This window comes from Salmo salar, chromosome 10 (genome assembly GCF_965601325.2).
Source record: "Salmo salar chromosome 10, fSalSal1, whole genome shotgun sequence".
Lineage (NCBI taxonomy): Eukaryota > Metazoa > Chordata > Actinopteri > Salmoniformes > Salmonidae > Salmo > Salmo salar.
Genome location: NC_138300.1, coordinates 86,223,227 through 86,250,199, shown reverse-complemented (window position 1 = coordinate 86,250,199; position 26,973 = coordinate 86,223,227). Strand labels below are relative to the sequence as shown.

The 26,973-nt window shown below is 45.4% G+C and overlaps 1 protein-coding gene across 7 annotated transcripts; it reads right to left on the bottom strand.

Annotated features, from left to right (window-relative positions):
* Positions 1 to 563: 563 nt before the first annotated feature.
* On the bottom strand, positions 564 to 26,891 carry LOC106560901 (vacuolar protein sorting 4 homolog A). 7 transcript variants are annotated; one of them, XM_014124313.3, is made up of 12 exons: positions 12,810 to 12,967; positions 8,523 to 8,634; positions 8,218 to 8,362; positions 7,971 to 8,032; positions 7,744 to 7,863; positions 7,452 to 7,608; positions 7,155 to 7,303; positions 6,826 to 6,955; positions 5,743 to 5,962; positions 5,477 to 5,617; positions 1,899 to 1,961; positions 564 to 1,599 (listed from the first exon to the last, which is right to left on the bottom strand). In XM_014124313.3, the coding sequence occupies exons 1-12, from the start codon at positions 12,846 to 12,848 to the stop codon at positions 1,576 to 1,578; spliced, it is 1,362 nt and encodes a 453-aa protein (XP_013979788.1). In that variant the 5' UTR covers positions 12,849 to 12,967; the 3' UTR covers positions 564 to 1,575. The 7 variants fall into 7 exon arrangements, with proteins under 7 accessions (XP_013979788.1, XP_045544113.1, XP_013979790.1 ...); XM_045688157.2 differs by lacking the exon at positions 12,810 to 12,967 and adding an exon at positions 26,542 to 26,891 and having other exon boundaries at positions 564 to 1,961; XM_014124315.3 differs by lacking the exon at positions 12,810 to 12,967 and adding an exon at positions 26,465 to 26,889 and having other exon boundaries at positions 564 to 1,961.
* Between the last annotated feature and the right edge of the window lie 82 nt (positions 26,892 to 26,973).

Genomic DNA, 26,973 nt, shown 5'->3' with positions numbered 1-26,973 from the left:
TTGCAATACATAAATAAACTGAATAGACAAAACAACAAACCGTGACGCAGAGGAGAAACAAACACTACTCAAAAATAATCACCCACAAAACCCAGGAAGAAAAACCCCTACTTAAGTATGATCTCCAATTAGAGACAACGAGGACCAGCTGCCTCTAATTGGAGATCATCCCAAACAAACCAACATAGAAATACAAAAACTAGAACCTAAGAACATAGAAATAGAAAACATAGAGCACAAAACACCCCCTGTCACACCCTGACCTACTCTACCATAGAAAATAACATCTTACTATGGTCAGGACACCCTTTTTATGTGTATATATCCTTTTTTAATCCTTTGAATATTGTAGTTTAGTTATAAACTTTTTTAAATGAATATTTGTGTGGAAAGTTCACATCAATTGGTAAAGCAGTATGTATTTGTTTAATTATTACTTGATTAAAAAGTTATATACAAAAATGTGGGTAGAAATTAATAAGGAAAGGGTGTAAATGTTAGCCGGTGATCTATATTATAACGGGGATAATAAAAAGTTATAATTGAATCATGAAAAGCACATCTTGTTCTTTTTGAATTCAGGTTTTATTAAGTCAGGGTAACTTGGTTATCATAGCTACATGTAACAGGAGTGAGATCCCCTTGGGACCAGAACTGACTTAAGTATTACTGAACCGATACCCCCATCTATACAGAGACACAGCAATACTATTATGACAACAGTATTGGAACAATATGATAGTGTCTGTCATGGAAATATTATTTTCAATGTTCAAATCCAGAAATACAAAAATGCTCATCCCCATCTTCACTCACATGTCAACAGAGAAATGCTCAAATGTAAACGCCTCCCCCACTCAACAACTGTACTCAGTCAGTCACAGCAAAAATCTGGACGAGATGAAATATAATCAAATAAATAATCATAAATAGTGTAAGTAACACTACTTGTAACATAGGGACAGCTCTAGTGGGGATTGGGAGAGGTGGCTACACTGGAGCAGCTATGGTCAGTCAATACTCAATAAATTAAAAAGCAAAGTAAACAGAGAAATCATACACATAAAAGACATACATTAAGACTGACACATTGAATAAAATGTGTCAGTCTTAATGTATCACTTACACACGAGAGACAAGAAAACCGTGAAACATGTAATTGTTCAAAAGTGCTTCAATACCTCTCGTTCATAATTACTAACTTCAAATAACTTAAAAAAGTGCAAAATGGCGGAGAAATAAATAGTCTTTCTGTCTTCAGGACTGCAATAGTGAATGATCGGAGGGAAAGAATATACTGTACATGAAGTTAAAATGCTCCATCATTCTTGCCAATGCAGGTTAGTCGAACTTGGTCGTATGAATGGGGCTTGAGAGAAGAAGTGGCAGGTGTGGTGGTAATTCTAACCAAAAGGAGAAAGACTGTCTTCTTCAACTTCATTGTAAGATTAGCCAAAATGAAGCAATCAATAACAACCACTCAATCAATCAGTGCATCGTTAGGAAAGCGCAATGAACAGAGTTGTATCTCTCCTCTTATAGAAAAAGTAAAACCTATTTTGTCTACATGGCAGTTTAGCAGATGTGCAGAAACAGGCCCTGGGAAAAGAGATATAAAACGTAATTTAGCTCGTCTGTGTAGATCAAGATAGCTGATATTGCCACCACTCTCTGTTCCTCCCTGCACTTCCCATTAAGTCACACAAGACAAGCCTGTATCAGTAAAAATACTAACATATAACAATAGACAATTCTCTAAGTAAAACAGCATAGTATGTCTAATTAAACAGTATAGTGTGTAATTAATATTTCCACCACACAGGGTAAGGAGTTGGTAAGCTCCAGATGACAAGGCTCTCTCAACCCTCCTGTCCAAAGTCCTCTGTGAACTTCCTGACCTTGAACAAGTCCTCCGTGTTGACTGTGGGGCGCGTGGTGGACAGGGACCGCAGCATGTCAGACTGGAGGGCAGAGGACCCAAAGCAGATAACAAACCATTAGCACTGTTCACACACAGCGGTCAAACATGTGAGCATGGTTTAGCATTTGTATAAATGTGTAATACCTCAATGTGTATGTTGAAAAACAGCATGTATGTATGTATGAACAGAATGTGACTGAACATTGTGAGTGGCTCTAAATTATTGTATTTTATTTTTTAGATACAGTCCATATTGGGCCTATATTAATATCCAGCTACTTTTGAACCCTAGAAAATGATATTTTGAGCCCTAGAAACTAACCCTATAAAGACATTTGTTTATTATAAAAAGAAAAAATGTTGATACAAAAACCTGTAATTGAAGTTATGGTCATTTTGTAATATTAGGTTTCTACACTGTGTAAAAGCACTACCTATTGAGATGCATTACATTGTACACTGTTTCTTTAAGAGCTTCAACTTCATTGCTATAACATGATCAGGGCCAGTTGTTTTGGTTGATTTTTGTGTTAATTTTCTTTGACCGGTATTTCCAGCATTATCCACTAGGTTTGCTGCAGGTAGAACATCCTAGGAAATGGAAATGTCAATTAATCAATAAATCAATCAATCGGCCTGCCTGGTTGTGCGTAAATGTTTGGTGGTGGTGGGAATCACCTAAGCCAGGGGAGGCATAGCTCTATGAATCTCATATTGCTCAAATGAACAGCAAACCTGGTTTCAAAAAACAGATATAACAACAACTCACTGCACAACTCCTCCCCCCTACTTGTCAAATATATTTTGTGTGTATGTATTGATATACTGTATAGGCTATGTGTGCTATTTTTAAATGTATGTAGTTCTGTCCTTGAGCTGTTCTTGTCTATTAATGTTCTGAATTATGTCATGTTTCATGTTTGTGTGGACCCCAGGAAGAGTAGCTGCGGCTTTCGCAACAGCTAATGAGGATCCTAATAAAATACCTAAATGTAGACTAGCCTACCGGCACTGTATCTGTGAGCTGTTGGCTAGAGTGCACGTGCCAATACCATAGTAGGCACATTTGATATTCTGTGACAAAACTATCAGAAGACTACAAAATTAGATTTTTACTTTATATTTTTATTCAGTACATGAAAACTTTACCAAAAAGGACATTTTGTCTGCACTATGTCATAAGGCACTGATTTTTATCCACAACAAGTCTGTTTGGTGGGAACATTTTCTTTATACAGATTTTAGATTATTCGCATGAAAATCCGTCGTCAAATGGATAGAAACCTAGCTAATCCCTCTCCCTTTAAACTGCCCCTAATTGACAAATGTTTTACTACAACTTCCAAGTCCATTGGAGAGGATCAGCTTGAGCAAAGCGAGGTGTTGAATCACTGATCTACAAATACTATTCCCTGACAAATAATAGGCTTTGTGCAATTAAGATTCGTAGAGCTACACCTTCCCTGGTTTAGGCGATCTCCCACCAAACACTCACGCAATTAAAGAACATTTCTTAGGATTTTTTTAACTGCAGCAAACCTAGTGTCAACAACTAGATGTCAACAACTACAGACCAGTATCCCTTCTTTCTTTTCTCTCCAAAACTCTTGAGCGTGCTGTCCTTGGCCAGCTCTCTTGCTATCTCTCTCAGAATGACCTTCTTGATCCAAATCAGTCAGGTTTCAAGACTGGTCATTCAACTGAGACTGCTCTTCTCTGTGTCACGGAGGCTCTCCGCACTGCTAAAGCTAACTCTCTCTCCTCTGCTCTCATCCTTCTAGACCTATCTGCTGCCTTTGATACTGTGAACCATCAGATCCTCCTCTCCACCCTCTCCGAGTTGGGCATCTCCGGCGCGGCTCACTCTTGGATTGCGTCCTACCTGACAGGTCGCTCCTACCAGGTGGCGTGGCGAGAATCCGTCTCCGCACCACGTGCTCTCACCACTGGTGTCCCCCAGGGCTCAGTTCTAGGCCCTCTCCTATTCTCGCTATACACCAAGTCACTTGGCTCTGTCATATCCTCACATGGTCTCTCCTATCATTGCTACGCAGACGATACACAATTAATCTTCTCCTTTCCCCCTTCTGATAACCAGGTGGCGAATCGCATCTCTGCATGTCTGGCAGACATATCAGTGTGGATGACGGATCACCACCTCAAGCTGAACCTCGGCAAGACGGAGCTGCTCTTCTTCCCGGAACAACTCCATTGTGTCCTACTCCCAGAGTGCTAAGAGCCTTGGCGTGACCCTGGACAACACCCTGTCGTTCTCCGCTAACATCAAGGCGGTGACCCGATCCTGTAGGTTCATGCTCTACAACATTCGCAGAGTACGACCCTGCCTTACACAGGAAGCGGCGCAGGTCCTAATCCAGGCACTTGTCATCTCCCGTCTGGATTACTGCAACTCGCTGCTGGCGGGGCTCCCTGCCTCTGCCATTAAACCCCTACAACTCATCCAGAACGCCGCAGCCCGTCTGGTGTTCAACCTTCCCAAGTTCTCTCACGTCACCCCGCTCCTCCGCACCTGGCTTCCAGTTGAAGCTCGCATCTGCTACAAGACCATGGTGCTTGCCTACGGAGCTGTGAGGGGAACGGCACCTCCGTACCTTCAGGCTCTGATCAGTCCCTACACCCAAAGAAGGGCACTGCGTTCATCCACCTCTGGCCTGCTCGCCTCCCTACCTCTGAGGAAGCACAGTTCCCGCTCAGCCCAGTCAAAACTGTTCGCTGCTCTGGCACCCCAATGGTGGAACAAGCTCCCTCACGACGCCAGGACAGCGGAGTCAATCACCACCTTCCGGAGACACCTGAAACCCCACCTCTTTAAGGAATACCTGGGATAGGATAAAGTAATCCTTCTAACCCCCCCCACACACACACACAAAATATATAGATGTACTATTGTAAAGTGGTTGTTCCACTGGATATCATAAGGTGAATGCACTAATTTGTAAGTCGCTCTGGATAAGAGCGTCTGCTAAATGACGTAAATGTAAATGTAGTGGATAATGCTGGCAATACTGGTAAAACCCCCCACAAAAATACAAACAACTGGCCCTAGTTATGATCACTGATTTCCTGAAGAATCCCTTTTCCTTTATTTCTGTGCCCCCAAATGTATGTATATACTGGAAATTAAGTAACCAGGTTATTAGCTAGCTAATGAGGTTACATGACTGAACAAAGTCCAAACAAATTCCTGTGAGTGGTTTTGGAACAGCCCGCTAAATGGTTTATGAATGTATAGCCAATTCACGATAGGAAGAAAAAAACATTGCATTGGTAATATGGATAATATCTTTTTACCTGTTTACCTTTTTACAGTCCGTTTTCCCTGTAGTAATGGTGTAACCATGACAGTAACGAATCTGCACTCACTCACTTTCTCTCTCGGGCATCCGAAAACAATGGTACAGCGAAGCCTTATCAATACAACAACTATTATCCGGGTGACAATTCATCTAGACGCACAGTGCTCCCAAAATAAAATGTCAGGTTGCATAGCAAAATATTTAGGAGCATATGTGGTTGTGGATGTGTGCTTGTCACCATGCAGACGATGGGCTCCAGCAGCTTGTCGCTAGACACTTCCATCCAGGTCATCTCTATGGCAGCCGGGTCCCCAGGCGAACACGGGGTTAGAAGGTCATCCACCATCAATTGACTGTTGGCACGGGACGCCCCTTGCACCTAGAATAGCATAACAAACAACAAACAAACTATCTTAAATATCCTTAATAGTAGGGAAAGAGATACACCTTTAATGTGGTGTACAAGAGTCGACTACAATGGAGTTACTATATCAAGTGTATAACCTTTTTGAAGTGTGTGGCTGACTGTACTTTCCTGACAGGCTGCATGAGGGCATCTCGTACAATGACGCTGATGTCAGCCCCAGAGTAGCCTTCTGTCTTTTTGGCAAGCTGACGAAGGTCTGCGTCACTCAGGCTGTGGGGCGTGTTGCCCAGGTGCAGACGGAACATCTGGGACCTAGCAGGCTCCTCTGGGAGAGGGATGTAGATACGCTTCTCAAACCTGACGGTGACATAATGTACTGATGAGAATGCTTGATGATTACTTTATTGCATCTGTTAGTATGGTGATTTTTCAGTAGCATATGGTGAAATAATAATGTAATGAAACAGAATCATTAAAAGCTTTAAAGGAACCTGTAACCACACCTGTATAGCATAAGAAAAGCCAATTTGCAAAAGAAACAGACACACATTGTAATCCAGACGCATGCCTGGATAAGAAGTGTCAATCAATATAATGAATGTACTTATGACTATAGCCTGGTGGGTGCTGATATAATCTATATAATGAATGTACTTGTGACTGCAGCCTGGTAGGGGCCCCTATTATTTTTTAACCAAACTTTCACAGTTGCACCACTAATATAAACGGTTCACTGATTTGTAGAGTGTTAAATGATTTGTAGTGGCGGGAAAAAGCCAGCCTAAAAGAAAGAACTTAGGGTGAGAAATAATAGTGTCACGAAGCCAAAAAGAGTTGATCATTTACATAGAGAGGAGTGACTATGTATGTAATGTAAGGATAAAACTGTATAAAAGGAGTGTGCTGAGGCTGGGAAAAACAGTTGATCCATGGACCAGCACGGCTTGTTACTTTGTAATAAAGGCTATTTGAATTCACAAGTTCCGGTATCTGAGAAATATTATTGGACCAATATTTCTACGACATTAGGAAATTATTTTAGCTTGAACAATACAAAACCAAAAAATCCCATTTTGGGTGCGCATCTATTGTTCTACAAACATTTCAAGAAAAATCCAGGGCTGGTCTTCCACTCAATGGAATCTACATGAATAGGTACACACAGTTTCAGCAAATATTCAGGCTTTATCATTACTTTGTGAATATGTTAAACAACAAACCTATGTCCCATCCCAACTTGACCCTGTCCTCCGATTTTGACCACTGACCTTCTGCGGATGGCAGCATCCAGAACCCAGGGAATGTTAGTTGCCCCAAGGGTAAGGATTCCATCATTGTTGTTGCCCACACCTGTCAATCAGAGAGGAGGAATGAGAACTCTATATAAGCCTGTTGCTCATATGGAACGTGCATTGAATCGGAAAGGTTCAAGTCAACTGATGGAGAAGATTAGGTTTATAGTCTTCTCTGATGAGGTGTTTGTTTGGTCTGAAGTGTCATAGCTGTCTTGGCAGATGGTGGGGAGTGGGTGTAGTGACTAATCTCTCACCTTGCATCTGTACCAGGAACTCTGTCTTGATCCGCCGGGCTGCCTCACTCTCATTCTCATTCCTGGAGCCACAGAGCGAGTCCACCTCGTCAATAAAGATGATGGAGGGCTTGTGCTGGCGGGCAAGATCAAACAGGTTCTTCACAAGTCTGACGGATGGAGAGAGAAAGAGAGGCACAAACATTTTACAGGACACATAAGTATCAGTGAGAAAAAAATTGATCCAATCAGTTGTGGATGCATGCATAATGGGGATTTACACAAAGAGTAGAATTACAAATAAAAATGATGTCTCACTTCTCACTCTCTCCAAGCCACTTGGACATGAGGTCTGATGATGACACAGAGAAGAAGGTGGAGTTGTTGGCTTCTGTGGCTACTGCTTTGGCCAGGTAAGACTTTCCTGTCCCAGGGGGTCCAAAGAGAAGAATCCCTCTCCATGGAGTGCGTTTGCCTGCAACCAGAGACAAATTCAAGCATAATGAACAAATAGACAGAATACACATACAGTAGTATATCGTTATGGTGACACGTCCACGCAGAAGATAGTGAGAAAGATGATGTGTGTGAGAAATAAAGACATTCTAACCTGTGAAGAGGTGAGGGAATTTAATGGGCAGGATTACGGCTTCCTTCAAGGCCTCCTTAGCTCCCTCTAGTCCAGCCACATCGTTCCACCGGACATTGGGCTTTTCCATTACAATGGCACCTGTACCAGGACAAGAATCAGTGAAGCATCCAAGTTAATTTCCTTCATGTACATGAGAGACACAGTTTAGATAGCCGACATGTGAAAGAGGAGACAAACACACTCACCCATTAGTTGCTCTTGCAGTTTCTTTCTCTCTGGATTTTCACCCTCGCTGTCACTGTCACTCCTAGAAGGAATATACATTTCTAAATGTGAAACAAACTATTTGGTGCTGGTGACTGTGTGGCCCTTGTCATTGTCTGCAATGCATGCATGCACAGTTTTTATGATCTATTTTCAAAGTGTTATTTCCTAGGTATGCTTTTGTTATTGCAGGACAGTGTCTGTGTGAACAAATGTGTGACAACTTACTTATCATTACTCTGTGCTTCCTTAACAGGCTTCTTCCCTGCTTTTTCTTTGTTCTTCAAGTAATCTTTGAGTTTCTCTGCCCGGTCTAGGTACTGCATACACTTCCCACGTATGCTCTCCTTTGCCTTGTCACTGTGTGCATCATCTGAAGAAAATAAATAAAAAAACATTAGATTTTAACCACCTTCCATCCATTAAGTATTTTCTAAATCAATATTTACCTCCCAAAAACACAAGCTATGTTCCCCTCTGCACACTTAAAAAAATTGGACTGCGGCCAGGAGAAGATGACATTTTACACTCACACTTGATAGCATGCAGGAAGTACTCCACTGCATGCTGGTAAAGGCGCAAAGCCTCCTCATAGTTCTTGTTCTTATCCTCCTCTGTGGCTTTGGTCACAAGATCTATCGCTTTCTGCGTAAGGGAAGAGAAAGGAAGGGATGAAAGATATACATGAAAACATCATGGTAGAGTCCAGTAACTGTGATAAGTAAAAGCTGACAGTAACAGACAACAGTGGAGGCTACTGAGGACGGCTCATAATAATGGTCGTTATGGCGTGAATGGAATGGGTTCAAACACATGGTTTTCATGTGTTTGATGCCATTCCATTTGCTCCATTCCAGCCATTATTATGAGCCGTCCTCCCCTCAGCAGCCTCCACTGACCGAGAAGTAATTACCTACTAGCCTAATACTTATAATAAATAGACTTGACTAGACAATCCATTAAGGAATACATAGCCTAAGTAACAGTAGCTGAGAAATCCCAACTCTCCATGTACAAGTACAACGAATTTGAGTGTGCGACGAGTGTGGGCGGACTGGTGCTCTGACTACATTGAGTCGCTGTCAGTCGATACTTACTAGCTGTAGAAATCTTAAAGCCTTACTGTGCACTTATGTTTGGCCTGTGTAAAGAGGCCTTTCTATGTTTGCTGAAACCCATACTTTTAATAAATCTTTGGTCAAATACAACCACTGACTGTTTTCTCATTTCTGTTGCTCTAAGGCCGCCCAATTCTGATCTTTTTCCCACTAATTAATCTTTTGACCAAGCACATCAGATCTGGGGGCGGCAGGTAGCCTGGCGGTTAATTGGGCCAGTAAACGAAAGGTCGCTGATTCGAATCCCTGAGCAAGTCAAGGTGGAAAGATCTACCGTTCTGCCCTTGAGCAAGGCAGTTAACCCCGACAACAACTGCCTGCGCCGTGGATGTCGATTAAGGCAGCCCCCCGCACCTCTCTGATTAAGAGGGGTTGGGTTAACTTCCGAAGACACAATTTGGTTTAATGCATTCAGATGTGCAACTGACTAGGTATCCCCTTTCTTTTCACATCAGCTCTTTTCCAGAGCTTGACCTGATTGGTCAACAGACCAATTAGTGAATAAAATATCAAAATTTCACTACCTGTGTAAATGCAGCCTAAAATGGCAACTCAGCGCAAATGCATGTGCCAGTTGAATCTCAGATTACATGGGCCTACGTCAACAAATACTCATTGTCCAAATGAGGAAACAGTCGGTGTGTCAATGGTGTGTGTACTGGGAGCGGAGTCAGGTGCAGGAGAGCAGAGAGTTGTGAACAGGCGCACACTTTATTTAGGCAGAAGAAACCAACAGGCGGACGCCACTGCGTCGAAACCTCCAGCCAATATGCCAAAGTGCAAAACGCGCAAACTGTCACAATAATTATGTACAAACAAATAAACATACCTCGTGAAATAAAACACGGAATAAACGCACACCAGAATAGCGTGACATATAACACGAAACAATCTCACACAAAGACATGAGGGGCAACAGAGAAATAAATACTGGTAGTGTGATTGGGGAATGAAAACCAGGTGTGCAGGGAACAAGACAAAACAAATGGATAAATGAAAAATGGAGCGGCGATGGCTAGAAAGCCGGTGACATCGACCGCCGAACGCCGCCCGAACAGGAGAGGAGCCGACTTCGGCTAAAGTCGTGACAGTACCCCCCCCCTTGATGCGCGGTCCCAGCGGTGCGCCGACACCGGCCTCGGGGACGACCCGGAGGGCGAGGCGCAGGGCGATCCGGCCGGCGACGGTGGAACTCCTGCAGCAGTTCAGGGTTCAATACATCCGCCACCGGAACCCAGCACCTCTCCTCCGGACTGTACCCCTCCCACTCCACGAGGTAGTGAAGGCCCCTCGCCCGACGCCTCGAATCCAGGATGGAACGGACGGAGTACGCCGGGACCCCCTCGATGTCCAGAGGGGGCGGAGGAACCTCCCGCACCTCAGACTCCTGGAGCGGACCAGCCACCACCGGCCTGAGGAGAGACACATGTAACGGGGGGTTAATATGGTAATCGGGGGAAGCTGTAACCTGTAACATACCTCGTTCACTCTCCTCAGGACTTTAAATGGCCCCACAAACCGCAGGCCCAGCTTCCGGCAGGGCAGGCGGGGGGGCAGGTTTCGGGTCGAGAGCCAGACCCTGTACCGGAGCCTCACTGCGGTGACGGTCCGCGCTGGTCTTTTGGCACAGCGCGGCCTGCTGGAGGTGACCATGGACGGCTTCCCATGTCTCCTCCGTGCGCCTGAACCAATCGTTCACCGCAGGAGCCTCGGTCTGACTCTGATGCCACGGTGCCAGAACCAGCTGGTACCCCAATACACACTGAAAGGGGGAGAGGTTAGTGGAGGAGTGGCGGAGTAAGTTCTGCTCCATGTCTGCCCAGGGCACGAACACCGCCCACTCCCCCAGCCGGTCCTGGCAATAGGACCGCAGAAACCTGCCCACATCCTGGTTCACTCTATCCACCTGCCCATTACTCTCGGGGTGGAAACCTGAAGTGAGGCTGATCGAGACCCCCAGACGTTCCATGAATGCCCTCCAGACTCTCGAAGTGAACTGGGGACCTCGATCAGACACTATATCCTCAGGCACCCCGTTGTGCCGGAAGACGTGTGTAAACAGGGCCTCCGCAGTTTGTAGGGCCGTAGGGAGACCGAGCAGAGGGAGGAGACAAGAGGACTTAGAGAAACGACCCACAACGACCAGGATTGTGGTGTTTCCCTGTGAGGGAGGAAGATCCGTTAGAAAATCCACCAACAGGTGTGACCAAGGTCGTTGTGGAACGCGTAAGGGATGTAGCTTACCTCTGGGCAGGTGTCTAGGAGCCTTACACTGGGTGCACACCGAGCAGGAGGAAACATAAACCCTCACGTCCCTAGCCAAGGTGGGCCACCAGTACTTCCCAGTCAGACAGCACACCGTCCGACCGATCCCTGGATGACCAGAGGAGGGTGATGTGTGGGCCCAATAGATCAACTGATCACGGACAGCAGACGGAACGTACCGACGCCCGACGGGACACTGGAGTGGAGCGGGCTCTGTACGCAACGCCTGCTCAATGTCCGCGTCCAGCTCCCACACGACCGGCGCTACCAGGCAGGAGGCCGGGAGAATGGGAGTCTGATCCATGGGCCGCTCCTCTGTGTCCTACAGCCGGGACAGTGCGGCTGCATTCACATTCTGGGAACCTGGTCTGTAGGACAGGGTAAACACAAAACGGGTAAAGAACATGGCCCACCTTGCCTGACGAGGATTCAGTCTCCTAGCTGCCCGGATGTACTCCAGGTTGCGGTGGTCAGTCCAGATGAGGAAAGGGTGTTTAGCCCCCTCAAGCCAATGTCTCCACACCTTCAAAGCCTTAACCACAGCCAACAGCTCCCAGTCCCCCACATCATAGTTCCGCTCCGCCGGGCTGAGCTTCTTCGAGAAGAAAGCACAGGGGCGGAGCTTCGGTGGCGTGCCCGAGCGCTGAGAGAGCACGGCTCCTATCCCAGCCTCGGACGCGTCCACCTCCACTATGAACGCCAAAGAGGGATCTGGATGGGCCAGCACGGGAGCCGAGGTAAACAGAGCTCTTAGGTGCCCAAAAGCCCTGTCCGCCTCAACTGACCACTGCAGACGTAGTAATTGGCAAACCCTAAAAATCGCTGCACCTCCTTTACCGTGGTGGGAGTCGGCCAATTAAGCACGGCTGCAATGCGGTCACTCTCCATCGCCACCCCTGATGTGGAAATGCAATACCCTAGGAAGGAGACGGCCTGCTGGAAGCACACATGCTCGGCGCGTGTAGCGGAGTATATCAGAATGTCATCGATATACACCACTACACCCTGCCCGTGCAGGTCCCTGAAAATCTCGTCTACAAAGGATTGGAAGACTGATGGAGCATTTATCAACCCGTACGGCATGACGAGGTACTCATAATGCCCTGAGGTGGTACTAAACGCCGTCTTACACTCGTCTCCCTCCCGGATACGCACCAGGTTGTACGCACTCCGGAGATCCAGTTTAGTGAAGAAGCGCGCCCCGTGCATTGACTCAATCGCGGAGGACCGAATGTACCCCTGACACAGGGATTCGGAGACATATGTCTCCATAGCCACCGTCTTCGCTTGTGACAGGGTATACACGTGACTCCTGGGAAGTGCAGCGTTCATTCTGAACGTTAAAACGCAGAACTTGCGGTACGGTTTTGGAAACATAAGGAATTTATCTTTCACATCAGCAAGAAATAATAATAAAAAAAGGTTAAATTACTACACCTTTATAGGGTTAGGGTTCCCACACGGCCATATTTCCATGTTACAGCGCTTGTTTACGGAAAACAGATGGAAGATAGAGGCATATCTGTGCTAATTAGCTATCTGCGTCCCCGAACACCTGTGTTTTTAATGGAAGACGGACGCCAAAGACATGTTGTCACTGAAAAATACTGTTGGCTAGAACTAAGTTAAAACCGGTTAAAACAGTCTACATTATGTGTATATTGTTTCAGTATGATATATTGGATAAAGTAATAAAGACAGACACCAATGTCTAGTTCAATAGCCTTGTTCATGCATTGTACAAATCCCTACACGCGGAGTCCGGGGAACAGTCCGGCTAGTCGATTACCTATCAACTAGACTCCGTAACATCATCCTTTTCAATAGAAAGTGCAAACATAACAGCATAACATTAAATTCTTAACAATCAAGTCATAACAATTAAGAACGCATGACATTTTCTTTTTACTTCAGTTGTCATCTTCCTTTCTTTTTACATTTTCTTTTTTTCTTTATTTTCTTTTATTTTATTTATTTTTATTTTTTAAATGTTTATTTTTATAAACAGGAGGACAAGTTAACACAGTCTCTTGCTTACAGAGTAAGCCTGTCCGGTGGCTTGCACAGCCGACCCACCCGTGAGTAAGTATTGGCTCTGACAGGGGTAGGATTAGGGCCACGAGCTGGAGAGCTTGGTGGGGTAGAAGCCTCACCTTCAGTTGGCTCATGTCTCAATTCTGCACCTCTTACCCTTAGGCCTGGACTGTGATCCATCTCATCTAGGTGAGTGTATGGCGTGTTCTGGTTTGTCCGCTCTGCTATGCGCAGATCCACCCGATTGCGACGATAGAGGGAGCCACCAACATCCACCAGGTAAGAGCGTGGTGCAACTCTCTGTAGGCACGTGCCCAGCCTCCAAAGTCCTGTGTGGTCTCCCGGCAGCGGTTTCATCCTTATCGTTTCACCCACCTCCAGTTCTGGTAGGTCTCGAGCAGTCCGGTCGTAGAAGCACTTAGCGAGCTGCTTTCTGCGACGCAGTTTGTCCGTGACGCCAACCATGACGCAGGGCTCAAGTAGCTTGTTAGCTACGGGGATGGTAGTCTTCAGACGTCTGGACAGAAGGCGTTGTGCTGGGCTGCTGTCCATGTTTTCGGTGGGTGTGTTCCTCCACTGTAAGATCGCTTTCCATGGGTCGTTGCTGTCGCGCGCGGCCCTGCTTAACAGGTTTTTTGCAATCTTGACAGCTGACTCTGCCTTGCCATTTGCTTTTGGGTGTCTTGGAGAGGAGGTTACATGGTCAAACTCCCATTCTGAGGCGAAACGCTTGAACTGTGCAGTGAATTGTGGGCCATTGTCCGTGATTACCTTGTCAGGCTGACCTTGCCTGGCAAACTGCGCCTTGCAGCGCTTTATGACCGTCTCTGCAGACAAGTCAGGGAGCAGTTCAATTTCCCAAAAGTCAGAGTAGTGATCCACAATGAGAAGATAGTCCTTTTGTCTGTGGCTGAATAAGTCCATGCTGACGATTTGCCAGGCCCTTGTGGGCAGTTCGTGTGACATCATGGTTTCCTTTTGCTGTTCATGAGCGTACTCGTTGCACGTGGTACAGTTGCTGACAAAGTCTTTAATTTCTGCTTGCATGTTTGGCCAGTATAATGTTTCACGAGCCTGGCGGTAGCATGCGTCACCTCCAACGTGACTGGAGTGTATGCGGGTAAGCATCTCTGGACGTAGTGATTTGGGAATAATGACCTTCTGACCTCTGAACAAGACGCCATTTTGCACGCTGATCTCATCTCGAAAGGTCCAGTATTCTCTCACTGTGAAAGGTGTCTCCTCTTTCAGGTATGGCCAACCTGCGAGAGCCATGGACTTCAGTGATTGTAGGTGTTCGTCCTTGTCAGTGTGTTGCCTGATCTGGGCTAGGCGGTGATCTGTGACGTTTAAGTAGTCTGCCTGATTGATCTGTTGAACATCTTGTTGTTCCTGCTGTAGCGAACAGATGGCCTGCCGCTGATAGGCAGTGCCTCTGCCTGTACATTGTGCCGTTGCCCTGCTCAGTGTGTCGCTGATGTACATCTCTGGTCCTGGCTTGTAAATGACCTTCAGGCTGTAGTTTTGCAGAGTCAGGAGCATGCTTTGAAGCCTCTTGGGCGCGTTGAGGAGAGGTTTACTGAATATGGCAATGAGTGGTTTGTGGTCAGTTTCAGCGGTGACCAGCTCTCGACCATACAAGTAGTGATGGAATCGCTGGCAAGAGAAGACGATGCTGAGGCACTCTTTCTCAATTTGTGCATAGTTCTGTTCGGTGGGGGTGAGCGCTCTCGAGGCAAACGCAACGGGTTGGCCTTCCTGCATAAGGCAGCATCCAAGTCCCCTTTGACTGGAGTCACTCTGGATTGTGACAGGCTTCGTGACGTCGTAGTAGCGCAACACTGGCATGGATGAAGCCAGAGATTTCATCTCCTGCACCGCTGCCTCGTGCTTGGGTAGCCAGTGCCATGGTGTGTCTTTGTCCAGCAACCGGCGCAGAGGCTCACAGACTGCTGATAGGTGTGGCATGAACTTTGCAAGATAGTTTGCAAAACCGATGAGACGCTGTACTCCTTTTGCATCAGATGGGTTTGGCATGTCGAGGATCGCTCGGACCTTGTCTGGGTCCGGCTTCAGGCCTTTTGCCGAAAGAATGTGGCCATGGAAGTGGACGTCTTTCACCTTGAACTGTAGCTTCTTCAGGCCAAGACGAAGCTTAACTGTTCGACAGCGCTCCATCAGTGCCAGGAGCTTCACATCGTGGTCGCGTTCTGCTTCATCGTCTGTGTCACCACAGCCTACGATCAGGACATCATCAGCGATGGGTTCAATGCCCTTGAGCCCAGCCAGTAACTCGTGCTGCTTGCGTTGGTATACCTCAGGTGCCACTGAGACACCAAACGGGAGCTTGAGCCAGCGTTTCCGACCCCAGGGGGTCCAGAAGGTAGTCATGAAGCTGCTTTCTTCGTCCAGCTTGCATTGAAGGAATGCATCTCGGGCATCCACCAAGGTGAAAATCCTGGCCTTGGGAAGCTTGTAGAGGACATCCTCTAGTGTCGGCATGATGTAGTGGGATCGTTTCAATGCTTGGTTCAGATGCTTTGGGTCGATGCAGACCCTCAGCTTCTCTGGTTTTTTCACTATGACCATATTGCTGATCCAGTCAGTTGGTTCGGTCACAGATGTCATGTGGCCATCGGCCTCATACTTGTCCAGCTGGGCCTTCACAGCCACTTTCATTGCAATGGGCACATTGCGAGGAGCACACTGGACTGGAGTGATGCTCTCATCCACTTCAAAGTGTACCTCACCAGGCACTGATTCAACGGGCATGTTGAATACATCGTCATATCTGTTGAGTAGTTGTTCTTTGGACAGGGGTCCATGCTGGACATGATCCACAATGTGCAGGTCATTTGGTACAGTGAACTGCATCAGTCCCAGGCGTTCGCATGTAGAGCCTGAGAGGAGAGGATGTTGACTGGTTTTCACAATCTCAAACTCCAGCTTGTGTTTGCGTCCCCGAATAACACATTCGGTCTCAAAGGTGCCCATAGAGCTCATTAGCTCTCCTGAGTACAGCTTTAGTCTAGTATCGCTGGGCAATAGATGTGTGTCAGGTGCCAGATTGATTTTGTCTTTGTAGCTCATTACGTTGCATGTAGCACCGGAATCCAGTTGACATTGTTGTTGCTTGTTGTGTAATCGTAGTGTCACAAACCATTTCTTCCCTCTTGAGTGTACAGCCCCAATGGATTCATGCATGTAAATGTTACTTTCACTGTTCAGCCCTGAACATTGAGTGACATCATCAACACAGTGAATCTTGCCCTCACTCACCCTTCTTTTGCTTTTGAGACACACTTTTGCAAAGTGATTATTAGTTCCACAAGCTCTGCATGGTTTTCCATAGGCAGGGCAGTGCTCTTTGCCACGTGTGTGCGTATTCCCACAGTATTTACATGCTACTGGGCTCTCTGTGTTCACCGTTCGTGGTGAATTACTCTGCCTTGATTGGTTTTGCCTGAATGTCTGCCTAGCAACAGCGTGAACAGTGTCAACGTCGGAGCGTGGGGTTTCGATTTCCATTGCTCTCATTCTCATGTCAGTGACTTCAGCAGTGCGGCACATTTCGATGGCAGTTACTAATGTTAAGCCTCTCTCTCTCAGTAGACGCCGGCGTGTATCCTCATTTGCAATTCCCAGTACTATTTTGTCACGAATCAATTCATCTTTCAATCCCCCGTATTCACAAGTGGCGGATTTTTCTCTCAAACGGGTTACAAAGTTGTGTACTGACTCACCCTCTTCCTGTTTGCAGCTTCCAAAAACGAACCGCTCGTAAATTACGTTTCTGGCGGGTTTGAAGTAATTCTCCAATGCATCCAATATAGCCTTTGCATCACACTGTTGTCGCGCTGTGAGGGTGAGATTGTGCCGGTAGATATGCCTGCATTCGCTGCCCATTAAACTCCTCAGAGTTGCCGCTTGTACCTCGTTGGGTTTCTCATGTAGACCGGTCGCCAGCGCATAGTCCTCGAATTCATCCCTGAAATTGTCCCAATTAGTATTCCAGTCCCCTGTGAGAACCATGGGATTAGGTGGCGGAATGTTCGCTGCCATAGCGATGGAATAGGAGACTTCTTTGCCTTCAGTCATCGAGGTAGGTAGTGATGCTAGCTAACCAGCTAACAACTAGTTGATCAGTGTTGTGAGTAGGAATCGGCGTGTGTTCGCATATGGAACGTAACCGCGCCTATACTGTACTTAGCTACAAAAATAACAAACGTATGGTTTTCGAGCCACTTCTGATACCATGTTTCAGTATGATATATTGGATAAAGTAATAAAGACAGACACCAATGTCTAGTTCAATAGCCTTGTTCATGCATTGTACAAATCCCTACACGCGGAGTCCGGGGAACAGTCCGGCTAGTCGATTACCTATCAACTAGACTCCGTAACATATATTTTGCATTTGTGACATCATTTTGATGTGATATGTAAGTAGAGGGTTTTATGTTTCTAGAACCGTACCACAAATGAGAATCGATTCACGATTAGATGGAGTATTTGGCTGTTTTGGCTGCCAGAGCCAATTCGTGTCTAAACAGAACATGTAAGGTCCTTGGACTATAAAAACTTAGGCTACTTTAGTCCATTATTGGGCTAAATAACAGCATACAATTGAACTGGTAACTAATGCTAACTATAAGTTTATTTATTATGTGGCTAGCAAGCTACACAATACATTGGTATATACAGCCTGAAACTAATGCCAGCAAAATCGTGTAAATGATACTATCATTACAAGCCAGAATGTTGAATACAATAACATTTTTATTTACTCTGTTGGTTTTCTGTGCGGTTTGTCCTTCAGCTGTAAGTTTGAGACTAAAAGGTCCACAGGAAAGTATTGTTTACCAGACTTTTTAGAGAGCCTGTAGGTATATGGTTCAATAGCTATTGAACCAAGCATACCATGACAATGAAAATGGTATATTCTGAATCAGGGGAGGATGGAGAACAACCCCAACGTTTTTTTTGTGTGGGAATTCTAGATTTTTTAAAAAGAGGATTCAAACACAAAAAAATTGCCGATTGTTCTCCATCATCCCTTGATTCAGAATTTACCATAAGATAAGATGGCACCGATGGAGATTGTCGAAATCTTACGTGTTCCAACACGACTTTGTTATTTTGTGACTATCTTTGTGTTTATCCTTACTTTTTTTGTGTAGAAAGCTCACACCATTATCACCAATGACCGCCAAGTACTTTTAAACTATGAATCGACAGCTACAAACCTCAACTTCGACTTTGATTTTTGGTCCTACTTCAACTCCGACTCAGCTGTTCCGTTGTTTACACCGGACCCTACTCCATTGTTCGGGCTACCCAAGTGCCGCAAGCGAGGGCTAGAGTCCTTGTTAGACGCAAAGAAAAATCATCCGGCACTCCCCTCTGTTATATTGGCAAATGTCCAGTCACTTGAGAACAAGATGGATGAGCTCCGTTTGAGAGTTTCCTACCAACGGGGCTTGAAAAGCTGTACTATTCTATGCTTTTAAGAAACTTGGCTGACGGGCGATATGGACATAAAAGTCTAGGGTTTCTCCATGCTTCGTCGTGACCAGACAGCAGACTCTGGCAAAATCAAAGGGGGAGAAGTGGGCCTCTTCATAAACAACAACTGGTGCGCTGCTTCAAGTGTGAAGGAATTCACAAGCTTTTGCTTACCTGAGCTTTCATCTGTAATCATCACTGCTGTCTACATCCCACCACAAAACGAGAATAGCACTAAGTAGGCACTCAAAGAGCTGTACAGGGCCATAAACAAGCAAGAAAACGCACACCCAGAGGCAGTGGGCGGAGACTTTAACATGGGAAACCTAAAATACACTGCTCAAAAAAATAAAGGGAACACTTAAACAACACAATGTAACTCCAAGTCAATCACACTTCTGTGAAATCAAACTGTCCACTTAGGAAGCAACACTGATTGACAATAAATTTCACATGCTGTTGTGCAAATGGAATAGACAACAGGTGGAAATTATAGGCAATTTTCAAGACACCCCCAATAAAGGAGTGGTTCGGCAGGTGGGGACCACAGACAACTTCTCAGTTCCTATGCTTCCAAGCTGATGTTTTGGTCACTTTTGAATGCTGGCGGTGCTTTCACTCTAGTGGTAGCATGAGACGGAGTCTACAACCCACACAAGTGGCTCAGGTAGTGCAGCTCATCCAGGATGGCACATCAATGCGAGCTGTGGCAAGAAGGTTTGCTGTGTCTGTCAGCGTAGTGTCTAGAGCATGGAGGCGCTACCAGGAGACAGGCCAGTACATCAGGAGACGTGGAGGAGGCCGTAGGAAGGCAACAACCCAGCAGCAGGACCGCTACCTCCGCCTTTGTGCAAGGAGGAGCAGAAGGAGCACTGCCAGAGCCCTGCAAAATGACCTCCAGCAGGCCACAAATGTGCATGTGTCTGCTCAAACGGTCAGAAACAGACTCCATGAGGGTGGTATGAGGGCCCGACGTCCACAGGTGGGGGTTGTGCTTACAGCCCAACACCGTGCAGGACGTTTGGCATTTGCCAGAGAACACCAAGATTGGCAAATTCGCCACTGGCGCCCTGTGCTCTTCACAGATGAAAGCAGGTTCACACTGAGCACGTGACAGACGTGACAGAGTCTGGAGACGCCGTGGAGAACGTTCTGCTGCCTGCAACATCCTCCAGCATGACCAGTTTGGCGTTGGGTCAGTCATGGTGTGGGGTGGCATTTCTTTGGGGGGCCGCACAGCCCTCCATGTGCTCGCCAGAGGTAACCTGACTGCCATTAGGTACCGAGATGAGATCCTCAGACCCCTTGTGAGACCATATGCTGGTGCGGTTGGCCCTGGGTTCCTCCTAATGCAAGACAATGCTAGACCTCATGTGGCTGGAGTGTGTCAGCAGTTCCTGCAAGAGGAAGGCATTGATGTTATGGACTGGCCCGCCCGTTCCCCAGACCTGAATCCAATTGAGCACATCTGGGACATCATGTCTCGCTCCATCCACCAACGCCACGTTGCACCACAGACTGTCCAGGAGTTGGCGGATGCTTTAGTCCAGGTCTGGGAGGAGATCCCTCAGGAGACCATCCGCCACCTCATCAGGAGCATGCCCAGGCGTTGTAGGGAGGTCATACAGGCACGTGGACGCCACACACACTACTGAGCCTCATTTTGACTTGTTTTAAGGACATTACATCAAAGTTGGATCAGCCTGCAGTGTGGTCTTCCACTTTAATTTTGAGTGTGACTCCAAATCCAGACCTCCATGGGTTGATAAATTGGATTTCCATTGATTATTTTTGTGTGATTTTGTTGTCAGCACATTCAACTATGTAAAGAAAAAAGTATTTAATAAGATTATTTCTTTCATTCAGATCTAGGATGTGTTGTTTAAGTGTTCCCTTTATTTTTTTGAGCAGTATACTTTTTACCCCACTTTTACCAATATGTCTCCTGCGCCACAAGAGGCGCTAACAATCTGGACAACTTTTACTCTTCATAGAGAAATGTATACAAGGCCCTCCCTCGCCCTCCCTTTGGCATACCAGACCATGACTCCATACTCCTTCCTGTTTACAAGCAAAAAATCGAACAGGAAATACCAGTGACGCAGTCAGTACGGAAGTGGTCCGACAAAAGCTGACGCTAAGGTACAAGACTTCTTCGCTAGCACAGACTGGAATATGTTCAGGCATTCATCCGATAACATTGAGGAGTTTACCATATCAGTCACGGACTTCATCAATAAGTGCATCGACAACATCGTCCCCACAGTGACCATATGTACGTACCCTCACCAAAAGCCAAGGATTACAGGCAGTATTAAGGAAGTTAGAGGTAGTTTTGCCAGCCAATGCCAGCCAATGCTGTAACACATCTGTAACCATGAAATGCTTTGAAAGGCCGGTCATGGCACACATCAACACCATCGTCCCAGACACCCTAGGCCCACTCCAATTGCATACGCCCCAACAGATCCACAGATGACACAATCTCTATTGAACACAGATAAATACCTACAGTGCATTCGGAAAGTATTCAGACCACTTCCCTTCTTCCAAATTTTGTTACGTTACAGCCTTGTTCTAAACTTGATTACATTATATGTTTTCCTCATCAATCTACACACAATGCCCCATAATGACAAAGTGAAAACAGGTTTTTAGATTCTTTTTATTAAGTAAGTATTCAGACCCTTTGCTTTGAGACTCGAAATTGAGCTCAGGTGCATCCTGTTTCCATTGATCATCCTTGAGATGATTCTACAACTTGATTGGAGTCCACCTGTGGTAAATTCAATTGATTTGGAAAGGCACACACCTGTCTATAGTTGTTAGTTAGTTAGTTGTTGACAGTGCATGTCAGAGCAAAAACCAAGGCATGAGGTAAAAGGAATTGTCCATAAGCTTGTGACAGGATCGTGACAGGATTGTGTCAAGGCACTGATCTGGGGAAGGGTATAAAAACATTTCTGCAGCATTGAAGGTCCCCAAGAACACAGTGGCCTCCATCATTCTTAAATGGAAGAAGTTTGGGAGCACCAAGACTCTTCATAGAGCTGGCTGCCCGGCTAAACTGAGCAACTGGGGTAAAAAGGTGACGAGAACCTGATGGTCACTCTAACAGAGCTCTGGAGTTCCTCTGTGGAGATGGGAGAATCTTGCAGAAGGACAACCATCTCTTCAGCACTCCACCAACCAGGCCTTTCTGGTAGAGTGGCCAGAGGGAAGCCATTCCTCAGTAAGGGCACATGACAGCCCAATAGGAGTTTGCCAAAAGGCACCTAAAGGACTCTCAGACCATGAAAAACAAGATTCATTGGTCTGATGAAACCAAGATTGAACGCTTTGGCCTGATTGCCAAGCATCTTGTCTGGAGGAAACCTGGCTCCATCCCTACGGTGAAGCATGCTGACGGCAGCATCATGCTGTGGGGATGTTTTACAGCGACATGGACTGAGAGACTAGTCAGGATCGAGGGAAAGACGAACGGAGCAAAGCACAGAGCGAGATCCTTGATGAAAACCTGCCTCAAAGCGCTCAGGACCTCAGACTGGGGCGAAGGTTCACCTTCCAACAGGACAACGACCCTAAGCATACAGCCAAGACAACGCAGGAGTGGCTTCGGGACAAGTCTCTGAATGTCCTTGAGTGGCCCAGCCATTGCCCGGACTTGAACCAGATCGATTGAATAATGCACACTGCTCTCTTCCACCTGGACAATAGGAATAATACCTACTGTACGTGAGAATGCTGTTCATTGACTACAGCTCAGCGTTCAACACCATAGTCCCCTCCAAGCTATCCCCAAGCTCGGGACCCTGGGACTGAACACCTCCCTCTTCAACTGGATCCTGGACTTTCTGACGGCCATCCCCAGGTGGTGAGGGTAGGTAACAACACATCTGCCATGCTAACCCTCAACACGGTGGCCCCTCAGGGGTGTGTGCTTAGGCTCCTCCTGTACTTCCTGTTCACCCACAACTGTGTGGCCACACACAACTCCAACACCATCATCAAGTTTGCTGACAACACAACGGTGGTAGGCCTGATCGCCAACGACAATGAGACAGCCTACAAGGAGGAAGTCGGAGACCCTGCAGTGTAGTGACAGGACAACAACCTCTCCCTCAGCAAGATTGTAGACTACAGGAAACAGAGGGGTGAGCACGACCCCATCCACATCGACAGGGCTGTAGTGGAGCGGGTTGAGAGCTTCAAGTTCCTCTGTGTCCACATCACTAAGAATCTATCATGGTACACACAACACAGCCGTGAAGAAGGCGCGACAGCGCCTCTTTTTCCTTCAGGTGGTTGTTAAGATTTGGCATGGCCTCTCAGATCCTCAAAAAGTTATACAGCTGCACCATTGAGAGCATCTTGACTGGCTGCATCACCGCTTGGTATGGCAACTGCACCACCCTTGATCGCAAGGCACTACAGAGAGTGGGGATAACATAACATAAATATATTACCTAACATACGATTTGGACCAAACTTTTTTCTAACAATGAGTTAGACATGAGGAATCCAAAGAAATGGACGAAAGCCACCCACGGACCCTTCACACCCCATGCCAATCCCACCCCAACATTGAGTATACAGTCTCAGTTTTCTATGTCTGAAATGTAGTATGGAGCTTCGGCTCGGAATATTGTTTCTTCATCCTATGTAATGTATTCCCAGTGAATTTGGTGAGTTTTTTCCCCCCTGTTCTGAGAATTAGTCATTGTTGAGTCAGTTGTTAGGTTTTTGTCCCATCCTACATCCGGATATTACCAGGTTCTGACCACTAGATGGTGCTGTTCTAGGTGATTTATTTTTTAAATACCCCCCCACTTTAAAGGGCTAGTTCACGCAAATTACATATTGGTTTGACAGCAATCCATGCGTTGGTTTTGTTGTCCACTGTTTCAAATGCTAACTTTTTAGCATTTGTAGCACAAATCCAATGCAAGTCATTAGCTAGGTTTCCATCCAATTGGTGACAGATTTTCATGCGAATATTCTAAAATCTGCATAAAAACAATATGCACATTTTCCCAACAGAGATGTGTTTCCATCAAATTGACTTGTTGCGGATAAAAGGATGTGTGTGATAACATAGTGTACATAAAAATAACTTGCAGTTAAATTCTCATGTACTGAATAAAAACTACAAGTTAAATGGGTTTCCATCATATTTTCAACTGTTCTGATTGTTTTGTCATAAAACACTGTGTTATATTAGATATTGAATGTGCTCATTCTGGTCTTGGCACGTGCACTCTAGCCACCAGCTCGCCGATACAGTGCGGGAATAGCGTGCATGATGAGATTATTATGGACAAAAGAGCGAGATTCTTCTTATTTGCCAAACGGCAGCCAAGCACGATCATCATGTCACCAGAATAAGACCCTCAATAGTTATTGGAAAGGAGCATCAAGCTCATCACCGTGCACTTTCACCACCCTGTGAAGTTCATCATAATTTATTTAATCTGTAGCCTAATAAACTGCATGCTTTCCCCAGTCGTAGTGGGAGGACCACACAACATACATCTCGTGAATCCATGTTTACTTTGATATGATGGTTATTATATGAATATTTGCGCATAAAGGTGTTTCCAACACAATTTCTCACATAATTAATTTTACCGACACAAAAAGATCCCACCTGGTCTAGCGTATTTTGGAAAGTTTGCTGACAAATTTTCATCAGCCCTGTCGTGACATTTTTTATCCAACATGTACTTTACTCGCATAAAATGGTTGGATGGAAACCTGGTTAATGGTACCTATATAAACTTTTTACACTTCCTGTCCAAATCATCCTGAAGTATCTAAAAATTGATTGTGTTACTCAATTATGTATCTCTGTCTATAATAAAGCCCTTTTGTGGGGAAAAACTCATTCTGATTGGCTGGGCCTGGCTGCCAAGTGGGTGGGCTTATGCCCTCCCAGGCTCACCCATGGTTGCATCCCTGCCCAGTCATGTGAAATCCATAGATTAGGGCCTAATGCATTTATTTATATTGACTGATTTCCTTATATGAACTATAACTCAGTAAAATCTTTGAAATTGTTGCCTTTTACATTTATATTTCTGTTCAGTATATATACAAAATAAATCTCCTTCTGGTGCTCCATACATTCTGTTTGTTGCCTAATGTTTTTAAAGTTGGGAGCAGTGTGTGTAGGTTATGTGTTTTTGGGGGAGAGAGTGGTGTGTGTGTGTGTTTATTTGAGAAAGGGAGACAGAGAGAGTGTGTGAGGGAGGGAGAGTGTGTGTTTTAAAGAGTAAAGAAGGTTTCATTCAGTGTTTTCCCCTTACTGCCACAATGACATGCAGATCATTATGCATGTATATTCCTTCTATTCCTCCAGCCAAATCACAGATAGGCCTTTGCAAATATGAGCAAATCAGCCATTCTATGCAGTATTCTGTTATAGTAAACAGTGTGAAGTTAAATTCAATATGTGCTGTATTGAGTAGAAGTGTGAATATCAGTGACAGGTTTTTTGTGTAGCCTAGCAAATGTGCATAACGTTTCGAAAACAGGAATAAGCATTGGGGGGACCGGGCGAACAGAAAGCTAAGCCACTAAATTTCCCCCCCGTGGTATTGCGATACTACTCAGTATCGTGATACTTGGCCTGGTATCAAATCCTTAGGAAAATGTTGGTATCGTGACAACACACACACTTTTACACTCTCTACATTTGCTGATGCTGCTCTGTTATTATCTATCTTGATTGCCTAGTCATTTTAACCCGTACCTACATATTACCTCAACTACCTTGTACCCCCTGCACATTAACTCGTGACTGGTCAATTGCTATTTACTGTGTTACTATTTTCTATTTTATTTGCCAATTTTCTTACTTTTTAAACTCTGCATTGTTGGGAAAGGGCTAAGTAAGCATTTCACGGTAGTCTACACGTGTTGTATTCAACTACCGAGTGGTGCAGCGGTCTAAGGCACTGCATCTCAATGCTAGAGGCGTCACTACAGACCCTGGTTGGGAGTCCCATAGGGCGGCACACAATTGGCCCAGCGTTGTCTGGGTTAGGGTTTGGCTGGGGTAGGCCATCATTGTAAATAAGAATTTGTTCTTAACCGACTTGCCTAGTTAAATAAAGGTTAAATGTGACAAATAAAAATGTATTTAATTTAGTGTTTTCATTGTCATGGCATAGTTGGTTCAATAACAATTGACGAGAGAAGACCGAATATCCAATATAAAACTAACTTTACCTGGGTGCTGAACAGTCCATACCTACCCGCTCTCTGAAAAAGTCGGGTAAACAATATTTTGTTGAAGATATTTTGTTGAAAATTTCAAGCAGCTGAAAGACAAACCGCGCAGACAACCGACAAATGTAATTTTATTCAACATTCTGGCTTGTAAGTCTTGTAATTTACACGATTTGCAGACATTAGATTCAGGCTGTATATAACAATTAGTTGTATTACAGCCTGGTTAATCACACTACACATAATGAATGCAGTATTAGCACATCAATGGTGAGAGATTATGTTTACACAGTTATCATTAGATAGCTAGCTAGCTAACCTACCTGTAATGTTGACGTTGTCATTTCATCTCACTCTGCAGTCCACCCAAATTCCTGTCTCAGACGCTAATTCAAGTTACCTTTCAAAATATGTTTGCAATATTTTCAGAGTGGAGGTTGCTGCATGACCAAGGTAAGTAACTACGCTTGCCTCTTTCTGTGACAGCCGCGGCTTTCACTAGTTACCACAGCCACAAAGTCAACATTGGCTATATATCGTAAGAAATGCATTTGTGGTCTTAATGTAGGGTTAGGCATAAGGTTAGCAGTGTGGTTAGGTTTTAAATCAGATTTTAATAAGATAAATTGTAGAAATAAGCGGGGTTTAACCATGACTTTGTGGGTGTGGTAACTACTGACGACCCAACAACTACCATAGACATGAGAACGTCTGCATCTCTTGAAAGAGAAAAACAGAGGTTCTGCCGCCTAGCGGACATGATGGAGTCAGGAAAAAAACGAGGGTAGGAGGGGAACAGTTATTTCGAAATCTTTGTAATTTTTCTAAACCA